Consider the following 12442-nt stretch of genomic DNA (forward strand, 5'->3'; position numbering starts at 1 on the left):
AAGCTTTGCTAAAGTCAAGGTAGGTTATCTCCACAGTGTTTCCATTGTCCATTTGGGAGGTTACTCAGTCAAAAAATGAGATTATATTAGTCTGACAGGATTTATTCTTGATAAATCCATGTTGGCTTTTATCAATCACTGCATTTTCTTCAAGGCACTTGTATACTGATTTTTTAATTTGCTCCAGAATTTTCAGGGAAAACTATAGACTAATGGGTCTATAGTTCCCAGATTCATCTTTTTTTTTCTTTTTTGAAGATGAGACAACATTAGCCCTTCTCCAGTCATCCGGCACTTCTGTATTCTGTGATATATTGTAGATAATAGACAGTTCCACTGACTTTAGCAAGGTTTATCTATGCCATCTGGCTGTTTAAGACTGTCTTGCAGATAATTTGTCAATGTCTAATGTGCAAGTGCAACTCCACCTGCAATATGCTGTCGGTAGGCAAAAGTAAAATATTTTGACTATTGCTAAGCTTCTACACTATTGCACAAGGCTGTTATCTCAGTTCCTTCATTCTTCCCCACAACTAAAACAAAACTTTAGTTCATGCATCTTCATTTGTGCATATTTATCCTTTACCTCCTTCTATAACTACAGGTATTATTGCTATACAATTACAACTGTAAACCCCTCAGTGCAGAGGCTTGTCTTTTTCTCATAAAACACACTTTTGGCAATAAATATGAATAATATTTCAGGTATAAATAACTTCCATTCCATTTGGAAACAAGGACCAGAGGAAAAACTTTCTTAATCTCTTAAAGTTTATGGGAGGAAATTATGGAGCATTTACACTTCAATTGTATTTGGCAGATACATTGAACAAACCAACATGTTTTGCCCAAAAGTTGGGAAATGCCTAAGTGATTCCCAACTGTCTGAAAAAATATTGTATTTTAGAAAAACCCGGTGCTCCAAGCTTGTAGACGATGTAACATCTCTGGTCAGTATATAGATCCCATCATTGTGTAGTGTGCAAGTCAAATTAAGGCCAGATTTTGACGTGTTTTCTTTGAGGTAGAGCCATTCTCTAGTGGCAGTGTTGTAAGACTGCACTGTTAACATGTCCTCATTCTGGCTAGATTTTTTGTTCTTGCTCAGTTCATGGATGCAGCCTCCAACTATGTAGATGGTTTCCTCCACAGACAGCATTTGCTGTTTGCGGATGTGGATGTCACACAATTCAAAGTTAGTCCAGTTGTCAGAGGTGGGACAGTACTGCAAGATATTCAAGTTGCGGTCTGCAATAAAGAGAAGAATTTTAATGCAAAAAACTAAATTTTGTTTCCTTGTACATTGAACAGTGGAGTACCTACTTCTACTATAGTTTCTTGAATAAAAGTTCTGATTTCCAGTCAAAATACTCTTTCCTTTTAAAAATATGAGGAAAGCTTGCCTTCTGCCATCTGAAAAGTAAGCTATTATTGAATGGCAATTATTCTAAAACATAGTAAATATTCCCAAATTAGACTGAGATCTACCTCAAATGTATTCCAGGTACTTGCTTGATAAACCTGAGATATGTGGTATTGATTGCATATTCAGTCACTAGCACAGTGAATATAGGCATGCATTTTCTACTTCAGATATTTTGTACTGAATCATACAGGAATCTACAGAAAGAAAAATTACTTGCATCATTTATTGGCTGGAAAGTAACTTGATACATACATTAGACTATGGACTGTTTTGGTTCATAAGAAACTGTAATATAGATGTGTGACATATTTAGTTTGTACACACTTAACATAGAAAGTATTATTATCTTCTTTACAGAGCCTCCAACTGGGTCAGTTCAAAGCTGAGGAATGAATCCAAGTTGTATGTTGCCACCTGCTCTTCTAAAAGTGTTCTTTTTAAAGGACACAGTCCAGCATATGGATAGGAAAGGCAAGTTTTCATCCAACATCCAGCAGTTGACAATAGAAGGCTTTCTCTTTTATTATACTTGGGTTGTATGCACTTATCCATATATGCTTATATTGGCCTTAGAAGGTTTTTGGCCAATTTAGAAGCACATTATAAAACATGCAAATTTTGGAAAAAAAACCCAAAAATAAAATAGAAGCTTTTTTTGGAAGGTCACAAACACATAACAGACAAATCGGTCAGCATAAGTAGAAAACTACAAATATCTTGGTGTATAGTTCACTGTCTCATGCTTTTGGACACCCTGTGTGAAAAACAAGCTTAAAGCCAAACATTGTGTTCAGACTTAGCTATTGGGATGTGTAGGCATCTGGAACTGCAGCCTCCACGGTGCCTTTGAAACCCAGAATTCAGTCAAGCCCTCACATTTCGTCTTCCCACTAGTTAAACAGTTGGAGACTTTTTCATACTCTCCTCTAGTTATTATGTAAAAATAATGGTGAGCAGAAGGCATTGCCAAGCTACTTTCTCAAGAAAAAGTTTATTACTTGAATGTTTCTACAAATTGGCAAAGAAAGCTCTGCCTAAGGATGCTTGAGTTAAAGGATACTTCATATTTAAAGTACCTTTTAAATGTGCTGCTATAGTGAGCCCTTCAACTTTTCAGGCCCAAGGCTCAATTTCAACTCAAAACTTAACCAACTCTTCTCTTCCTCAGGTGACCAAATATGAGGTGGAGGCAAAATTTGAAGGTGCATGTTGTCAAGTCAGAATTGTGTCTGCTAAACTTTCATTTTTCTTTCTCTTTTTTTTCTGGCAACTCTTGAAAGTAAAGGAACACCATTTTCCTTTAAATCAAGCCACCCTGTTCTTCCCCACCTTCCACTTCTGAAAATCAATTTCTCTGAATGAACTGGCCGAATTAATTTCTACCACCTGAGATCTGTTTGTATTATCTCCCTTTCATAGTGAGGGCATACTGGCTGAAAATCAGACAGGTTGAGGGCATGAGACCATAAGCTGACATTAGAATCCCAACATTCCTGACTATTGGCCATGATGGTTCTGGAACTAAGTCCAAAACATGTGGATGTCAACAGGTTGGGGAATATCTGCCATAAGAGAATGTGCATCTTTCTTTTGTATGCATCTTCATACATACAAATGTTAAAAATAAAAAACAAGCTTGTTAGCTCAGATCAACAGATTTCAACCTGGCAGTAAGATAAATTAATTATCTTATAATTAAATGACCTGTCAAATTCAGAATCAAGGAGGTCAAGAGGTAGATTTTTACGTCTTTCCAATGTAATTATAATTGGTGAACCCTGTTTACCATAATAATATTGATAATGCAGCAATTCTGAGATAAAGAGAAATCAAAGAAATCTCTTAAAATACAGTGCTTTCCTTCAGTTGAACATGCCTAAGAGCATGAACATAAATTTAAAGGAAAAGGAAAAGAGAAGATTCTTCCCTAGCTACCTGCCTTACCTCTTGTAGTGTAGCCTCCCATGACATAAATCTTGCCCTTACACTCACATGCTGAGAATTCTGCCAGGGGGGTTGGTAAAGAAGTTACAAAGTTCCACCAGTCATGTTCTGGATTGTAACACTCAACATTGGAGAGGGACTGCCCACCAATGGCATACAGTTTTCCACTGACTGCCAACAGCTTGAAATTAGACCTATAGATAAACAATTTAGAGAGTTACAGTTAAGATCAAATAAAAATCTCCATCAAGACATTGCATCTCAACTAAAGACACCAGTCACTATAATCTTGAAATAGTCCGTAAGTCAGACGTCATCTGAAATTCCATACATACCATACTTCAGGGCTTATGATAGCTTCAGGGGGAGCTATTCTAGAGAAGTGAAAATAGTGAGGTCTACTGGCATTTCTTTTCTGTCTTCTTTACTAAATTTGGCAGAAGTAAAGAAAATTTGATTATGGGGAGAATTTTAAATAATTCTGTGGAGAAAGAAACAATGTATGAAGCTAAGAACAAAGTTATGTCCTAAAGGCAGGGACTTGGATGCTACAAGAAATACCTGGGTAGCTGTGAGAAGCCTCACAAACTTGAGGATAAAACAGCAGGAAAAGCATTGGAGCAATATTATCCAAGGTTTTTGATGTCTATCTACTAAGAATAATTCACAGAGAATGGGCTTGAACAGGATGTTATGTATGTCCTGGTAGGATGGGGTGCATAATTGGAATGCAAGTTTAACAATATCACAGAATTCTTTTTTATAAAGAAAATATTTAGCATAAAAGGAGAGAGAATGATATTATATGGTATCATTATACTGTATAGTATTATAATTATATAACAATTAAATGCTATATATCATATATATCATACAGAGGCTCCATTAGGAGTAGGGGGTGGCATATACACATTTCTATAGGTGCCTGTTTCTATAGGTGCCTGAGGGCCGATAGAGCTCTCCAGGCCCCCCAGGAGCAGCCCCCCTCTGCAAAGAGGGTTGAGGGAGAGACCACGGGAGGAGCAGCCACGGAGACATGGAGGCATGTCACCCACAGGAGGAGGAGGCCAGCACGGCCTCCTCCTTCTCCTGGCACCAATCTGGAGCTGGGAAACAGGTTCTCTCTGCTTGAGGAGGCTGGGGCTGATGAGGCCTCGGGGGACCAGCAGGACCCCCAGCCTGGGACGACAGGTGGCAAGGGGGCCGCTGCAGGAGAGGCGAGGGCCAGGGCACGGCCACCCACCAGCACCAAGGCAGTGAACATGGTATTCCTGTGAAGGGCACCTATATAAAAACAAATGTCACCCAAAATAAAAACGGCAATGAGGTTGGATCTACTCTAGACTGTCACATGAAAGAGATGATTTTTTTTGTTTGTTTGTTTGTTTGTTTTCAAGGAAGCAAACAAATTACATATGTTCCAGAGAAACAATTAACAATGAAGTAGCACTATCTTAATACCTGTCAAGAGCCCAGTTCCATTAAGTATGGACTCTCCAACAAATTCCCAACATGCCTAACTGAAAACATCCTCTTTCAGGAGATGGGGGAAAGAAACAAGGTGATCAGCTATCCCTGACTTGCTCTGAACCAATGGAGAAGAAGAGTTGCTCAATGAGATTAAAGTAGTGGGAACTTTGGAGGAAAATGGCCCTGTATGGTGGAATTTTTACAAGTTTTTAGAAAGCTAATGGTGAGTGTAGGCAAACATGTGCCTTGTATTTCAGGAAAGCTGATTTTTAAAAAGCTCAGGAAATGCCCAGTAGGAATCCATGGTTTGATATATTAATGGGGAAGGTGCCCAAGATGGTAGAGAGTTCTTCAAGAAAGAATTTCTCAAGGTGCATTCACAAACCATTTTGATGAAAATAGAGAAAAAAGGAAGAAAATGCTTAGTGAAGAGCTTTTTTTCTTTTCTTTTTTTTCAAAATAACATATGAAAAATGGAACTTTCTAGGTATCACTCTGTAAGTATCTTGGTAACAACGTAGCAATTAGTACAAGGCAGCATGGGCTTGTCACTATGAAGTCTTTCAGGCTTCCCCATGGCTGTTTTTCCTATAACAAGAACCATAATTACCCTACATGTCTGTTCAGGTATCTTTCACTGCCCTGCTCACTGAGAAAACATCAGATAAGAGTTTGTAATAATTATTTATTTGTACCACAGTATCTGTTTCAGAAAAAGAACGGTTCTTTCTAGACACAGTTTTTTTTAACAGTAGTACAATTTGGAATAGCAGAATGCTTATTTGAGAAAGCAAGAAAAAGTCAATGGACTTTGCTGACATTTGCAATTGGGTCATTCTGTACATCTCCACCCTCCAATAATATTTTCACTCTGAAAGCATCTGAGCTAACGTTGTAACAACATGCGAGCAAATACCAATTAACATTTCAATAAACTGACTGAAAGAAGCACAGGTACCTGCCTTAAAAATTGACATAAAATGCATAGATGAGACTAGCACTGTATGAAGTTGGTGGCGAATCTATGATCAAAGAAAACATAATTAAGAATGTAGCTTATGAATGTACTGTTATGTAGAATAAATTCTACACTATCTTCATTTTCTCCACCTGCATTATCACTGGTTCCTCTGTATTAGAGCCACAAACACAGACTGGTAGCCATAGGCAACAAGGATTTACCTGCAGCTGAGTAAATAGGTTCCCAAAAGAGAGAAGCTTTACTCTCCATGTTCTGCAGCAGGCTGCTGCAAGAGGGACCAAGCTTTCCACGTTTTCTCTGCCAGCCTGCAACATGTGAGTAACCCTCACAGGCTTGTTTACAAGACTGCCAAAATACACTGTCTCCTTCAATCAGTTGTAAAATCAATTGTAAAACATCGAAGGTTATAACTATTAAGACAGACCTACACATGTTTTATGGGTAAAGAGAGGCTAGGTTCATATGTATGTTTAAATAACTGGCTGGTTCCGTATGATGAATGACAGATGAATGCACTGGTGAATAGCATTTGTGCTTAAGATGATGTGAAAGCTCTATTTGTATCATGATCTGAGGGCATATGAAGTGGCTGCCTTGCTCAGTCTAAGCAGGACTGAATCTAGTCAATGCCTGGATGTGAACTCTTCATTCTTGAGTTCCATCATGGAAAAAGAGTAGATCTCATCATAATACATAAAAGATACTTTTATCTGTATATTTTATAAATACACATTCTCACATCAAAGAAATTGCATGTTAGTCATCAAACATCTTGCTTATTTGATTTATACTTGGTTTAAACACATTTTATATATTCAACAAATACTTCTATACCACTTGTCATAAACTCTGTCATCCAAGCAGTCTACATTGTCAAGACAGACAATGAAGGGAGTAGCAGCTCATCACCTACCTTTTCTGGCACAGCATCATGTAAAGTAATGGATGCTGCATAAGTAATAAGCCAGTTTCCTTGGATTTTGTAAATATTTGGGCTAATGAATTTCTTATCGAAGCAGAAAAAATTATAGCCACTCTGCATTCCATAATAAAGTGTACTGAATCTGAAAAGCCCAATGCACTGTTGAAATAAACCTTGTATAAACTAATTAGGGAGCAACTTGCAAATCAGAACGCTACTGGTGTTAATTAAAAAATGTAATTAAGTGGAAATCCTCCCCTTATAACTTTGATTCTAAATGCACACCATTTTATACTAAACAGGCCCCTTCCATGTTGAATCTGAATTATTTGTTTTTTCCAGATTGCACGTAATTGGCTTGAGTCATATGTCCCAAATTCCTTTTTCTTGCTCTACCAGCAGTATTCAGTGGCTGAAATGTGCTTTATGAGACTAGGTTGTATGGACAAAGAATCCATAGGAAACTTCAAGAATATCACAGTACAAGGCCTTTGCTCCTCCTAGGCCTCCCAGGAACTTCATATCTGGCTTAGAATTAGAGTTGCATCAGGCCTTATAAGCCATTTGGTCCATCCTCCTGTTTGGTGCAAAAACTCCAGAGCTAGAGTATATCCAACAAACTGTTGCTCAGCTCCTGCTAAAAATGTCCAGCATGAGAGAACTCATCACACCCGTAAGTAATTGGTTTCCATATCAAAGTACTCTTACAATCAAGATGTTTCTTTTAATTCTACAGTTCTAGCTTTCTGTAACTTTAACTAGTTGTCTGGAACAGCAAAGAAAAAGTATTGGTACTGTTTAGGTATCTGAAGAACACCATCGCATCCCTGCTCAATCTTTTCTTCTAAGAGCATGGTCATTTCTACCTTTCTACAAGATAAGTTAAATTAACATTTATATACTGCTTGAAAGGCAGTACACAATAATCAGATGGCAATATACTGCCATCAAGGCAGGATACAATGATTTAAAACAATAAAACCTTGAGACAATAAAAGCAAGAATATAAGAAACAGTAAGCATTGAACCATTTAAAATGACATATTTTATTTATGTATTTATTTATTTAAAGCTTTTATACCCTGTCCAACTACTAGCATCTCAGGACTGCGATATTTTAAAAGAATAAAGTGTAAAGATGGGTCCTTATATTCTTTCCAAAGGCCAAGAGCATGCAGACCAATTGTAGGTCTTGAGTGAGTTTATTCCATGGTTTGGAGGAAACACAAGGGAAAGTGCTTTCACATGGGCCTGGTAAATGCACCATGGGGGGTGGGTAACAGTGCTTCAGAAGAGCCTCTCATTTTTCACATGCATTGCCATCTTTGCTGCCCTCATCCCAATACCTAATTTCTTCCCCTGATGTTACATTCTACTTAATATGTAACACCCAGAACTAGACGCATTACTCTAGATGAGTTCCAGCTGGTTCATGAAGTACAATTGTCATTTATTGTGACTTGGAAACAGTGGTTCTATTGAGGCAGGCTAAAACTGCATTAGCCTTTTTTTGCAACCACATTATACTGCTGACTCATGTTCAGCTTGTGATCCACTGAAAGCATGAGGTCCTCTACAAAACCTGCACAATTGACGAACCAGGTACCCATGCCTCCTATAGTGTTGCATATGATCCTTTTTTTTTTGCCTAAATACAGAACTTTGCATTGCATTGCCCCTGTTCAATTTTGCTTCATAATTTTGCGTACAGTGGTCCAGTTTTCCATCCTACCAAGGTCCCTTTGAATTATGTATTTCTTTCTGAGAGATCCCTTCCAGTTTTCTGTCATCTTCAAATCTGATGAGGATTCCCTCCAGTCTTTCATCTATGCTAGTGATACATATTTTGAAGCCCTGTGGCACCCAATGGAAGCACCACTGATGAGTGTTTGTTGTTATTCTCTGGCCCATATTTACAAAAACTATTGTGTCTTTCCTACAAACACTCTTGAAAATGACTGTTCATTGCAAGCTTCAAAGGAAGAGTTATTTCTATCACGTTTACATATACTGTGTGATTTTTGAGGTCTGTTTTGTGTACAGAAGCCCTTATTGCCTGCACACTAGTTACACAAATTTACCAGGAAATATACCTTACGTGATTTCAAGGATTTACCTTTTCTGGTTCATTGAAGCCATCTGACTCCACTCATTCAGACAGGGATTGTAGCAGTGGGCAGCTGCTATTTCCTGGCTAGTAATGCGATAGCCCCCAACAAGGAACAAGTAGTTATCCAACACTGCTGACCCATAACCTCGCACATTGACTAAGTCTGAAGGCAGGTTGTTTGGCAGCGGCAGCCACCTCTGGAGTACTTCATTGTACCTCAGCATGGAGCAGGGTGAGTCTTCCGGGGAGAACCAACCCAGGGATGAGGGTCCTACAAAGTTGCCAATGGCCACCAGGGCAGCAGTGCCTTTCATGCGCCTTTCTAGCAGCTGCTGCCTCAGGACATAGGGCAGGAGGAGTTGAGGCTGGGCCTCTGGCCTGCGAAGCACCTGGTAGTAGTTGTCAGCCATGAAGTTGAGGCAAGCATCCTGCAGGTCCTGGAGGCCATAGATCTGGGCCAGGTTGTGGAGCTCCAGGCAGTTAGCCAGCCTGACCTGGGAAAGGAGGAGGTGCAGCAGGGGAGTGACCTGCAAATAGGAAGCCGCTTCGATCAGTTCCTCCAGCACTGGGGGCTCTTCCTCTCGCTCCAGCCTAGCCAGGCAGGAGGTGTTGATGAAATCCAGCACCAGCTCCAAGCCCAGTGCGCTGAGCCCTCCGCGCAGCTGCTGCACCTCCGGGCCTTGCCCAGCTGCTTCTCGCATCCCGGAACGGTACAGAGCGCGGAAGTAGTCGCTCTGCTCGATCAGCTTCTTCTTACCTACCGCGAAGCACCTGTCACCCAGCCGGATCTGCACCACCTCCTCCTCCTCCTCCTCCTCCGCCGCCGCCGCCGCCGCTTCCTCCGAACAGCCATGGTCCTCTTGCGCGAGGTGCTGTGCATGGGACATCACCCCCTGCCCACATCCGCGCCCCCCCCTCCGCCGCCGCCGCCGCCGCTGCTGCTGAGCGAGTCCCGCCCCTCCTCCTCTACTTCCTCCTTTCCGTCCATTCCCCACCCACTGCCGACTAGAGAGAGAACGAAGCGGCGGGAGGGAGGAGGGAAGGAGGGGGAACGGGCTTGGAGCGTGGCCGGCTGCGCTTCCTTCTTCTCCACGCCGGGAAAAAAGCCCTAAAAAGGCAAGGTTGAAGTGCGAAGTGCATGCCGCGGCGGCCCCCTGCCCGCCTCTCCCCCCCCCCGCCGGGTTCTCCCAGCTCTCTTACTGGAAAGCTCTCTTGGCGACAGCGGCCTGCCGACGCATTAGTGCGTTGCGGAGACTCCCAAGATTTGAAGAGTTATCCTCGTTGAGCTGTTCAGTAGCAGAATAGGCGCATGGATTTGGCTTAGTTATGTTTTTCAAAATGCTGTTACAGCACCCGTGGTTCCCTGGTGCTTGAAAGATGGGTTATACACGGTAGAAAAGAACAGATGCTTACGTTACGATATTTAAAACTTTTGTATGCCGTCTCCCATGCAAGGCATCTCGGGACGGCTCACAGTCCAAACGTTTATAACTGATCTATAACAGACCTTGATAACTGGCAGTATTTGAATGTGTAAAGCAGTCTAGTAATGCACGTGTGAAGGGGCTCAGAGACTAATAAAAGCAGCCTGCCAGCTATACCTGAGAGGTTCGGCTCCTCCTGGGTCATTCAGTAGCATACTTAGTTCTGAAAGGCTTGTGAGCACTACACATGTTGTAAGTGCAATACTGACCTAATATGGGCAAGCTAATAGCATTTAATTTTGTTATGTTGTTATCTCTCTACAGTAAACTAAAATCCCTAACAGAATGTTATTACAGAGGCTGACTGGCAATTCTCTATTCCTCAATAAATGTGAGGCCTTACCCCTATGAAAAAGAATGTGCCTAAAGTGAATTCAGGGAGACAGCACCTCTAACTAGGAATTGGAAAAAGAAACAAAGCTCAATGTAGAGCTTGAGAAACCATGAGCTCACCCCTGACAATATTTACTATCCCCAAATGTTCTTTTTCTCACCCAACATCAAGGTTTTTCTGTGCAAGAGCTCATGCATTTTTTGCATACAGACACCAAAAGAAAGAAAACCTGCTCTTATGTAGAATCCACTGTGGCTCTATGATGTATACTCATGTGTTCAAACCAATATCTAAAAACCACTCTGTTAGACTTGTGGTTGGCCACATTCTCCCCCAGAATTGTTACTATATGTATGTATACATGTGAGTGTGTACATACATATCCATGAATACAAGTCTGTGAGGCCTTGAGTATTCTCCAACCTGAGCCCAAATACTTGCATCGGGTATGGACAATCTTTTTGCTTCTGAGAACTGCATGCAGGGACTGGCAGACTGCACATATGGCCATATACAAGCACAACTGGGAACTCCATGAAGACCCCTTCATCTACTAGTAAAGCACAAACAATTGCTCTTTTTTATTGGATTGACATTTAATAGCAGCACCACTAGGTGAGGTTCTCAGCACAGCCCAAAATCTGTCAGATGAGGGAAAAACTTGAAGAGGGAACAGTTCATATTTTTCTTACTGCCCTTACTATGTATGTATTTTCTAAGAAACCAGTAGATCTGTCAGACACTTTATATTGCAACATATTATCTGATCATTGAAATAATCATACAGAAACATAGTACATTTCTTTCATAAAGTTCAAAATCATTTGTTTGAACTCTGCATCTCTTATAGAATGAGAATGAGAGGAAAGTTGTAATGCAGTGTAAAAGGCAATACAGTACTTGATATTTGCCAACTTAAATGATTAAAAGGCAAATCATTCTTAAAACTTGTTGGCAGCCCAATTTGACTTGCATTTCACAGGGCGCAGTATGTGCTTTGCTTTAGTAGATATTTGAGAAAACAAGTCATAAATAAGTTTTTGTTACAGAATTCTTGACCTACCAGTTCCTTGCTCTTTATCTCTTGCTATTAATGTTGAAAAGGATTGCAGGTGCCTGTTCTCAGGTATTTCTAGGAGGTTAATGCCAAGCCAGCTTCTTTTCATGGAAGGTATTTTCCATGGATCAAGGAGCTCCGCAGTCATCAGGGCACAGAAAGGAAGCATGTGTTCTCCAGTCATGGTGACACTCAATCCACTTAGTGTAGCAGGCAAAAGGCCCCAGAGTGGCATTTGTTTATGCCTGCCTCAGGTGAAGAGGGCTCCCTCAGAGTCTCAACTCAGGGTCAGGTGAGCAGAAAACTTCCTCTGTATGGCTCATTCCTTTAGAGTCAGGTGCTTGTGAAAGCTTTTTGTTCTGTAAAGCACAGAATGGTGTTTTATTGCATAAGATGGCTCTCTCTGCACTCTCAGTATTATGTCCTTGTGTTGCCAGGGTGGATTGCACTTCACAGCCTAATCTTAGTCAAAATCACTTGCTTGATCAGACCAGACCAGACCAGACCAGTACACTGTTTCAAACATTGGTCAGCCAGATGCTGCTCACAAACAGCATGAAGGCAATTGTCTGCCTACTGCTTGCTTCAACTCCATCACCTGCTATTACTACTACTACTACTACTACTACTACTACTACTACTACTACTACTACATTTGCTGCTAGTCTACATGGAGGTTTTTTTCTTATTACTTAGCATTTATGTAATCTTTG

The 12442-nt window shown here is 40.7% G+C and overlaps 1 protein-coding gene across 1 annotated transcript; it reads right to left on the reverse strand.

The window, feature by feature from the left end:
- Window positions 1-752: 752 nt before the first annotated feature.
- Window positions 753-9842, reverse strand: KLHL42 (kelch like family member 42). The gene is made up of 4 exons (XM_044418237.1): window positions 9756-9842; window positions 8861-9666; window positions 3371-3564; window positions 753-1248 (listed from the first exon to the last, which is right to left on the reverse strand). The coding sequence occupies exons 1-4, from the start codon at window positions 9840-9842 to the stop codon at window positions 797-799; spliced, it is 1539 nt and encodes a 512-aa protein (XP_044274172.1). The 3' UTR covers window positions 753-796.
- Between the last annotated feature and the right edge of the window lie 2600 nt (window positions 9843-12442).

This window comes from Varanus komodoensis, unplaced genomic scaffold, assembly GCF_004798865.1.
Source record: "Varanus komodoensis strain SLA01 unplaced genomic scaffold, ASM479886v1 scaffold9, whole genome shotgun sequence".
Taxonomy (NCBI): Eukaryota; Metazoa; Chordata; class Lepidosauria; order Squamata; family Varanidae; genus Varanus; species Varanus komodoensis.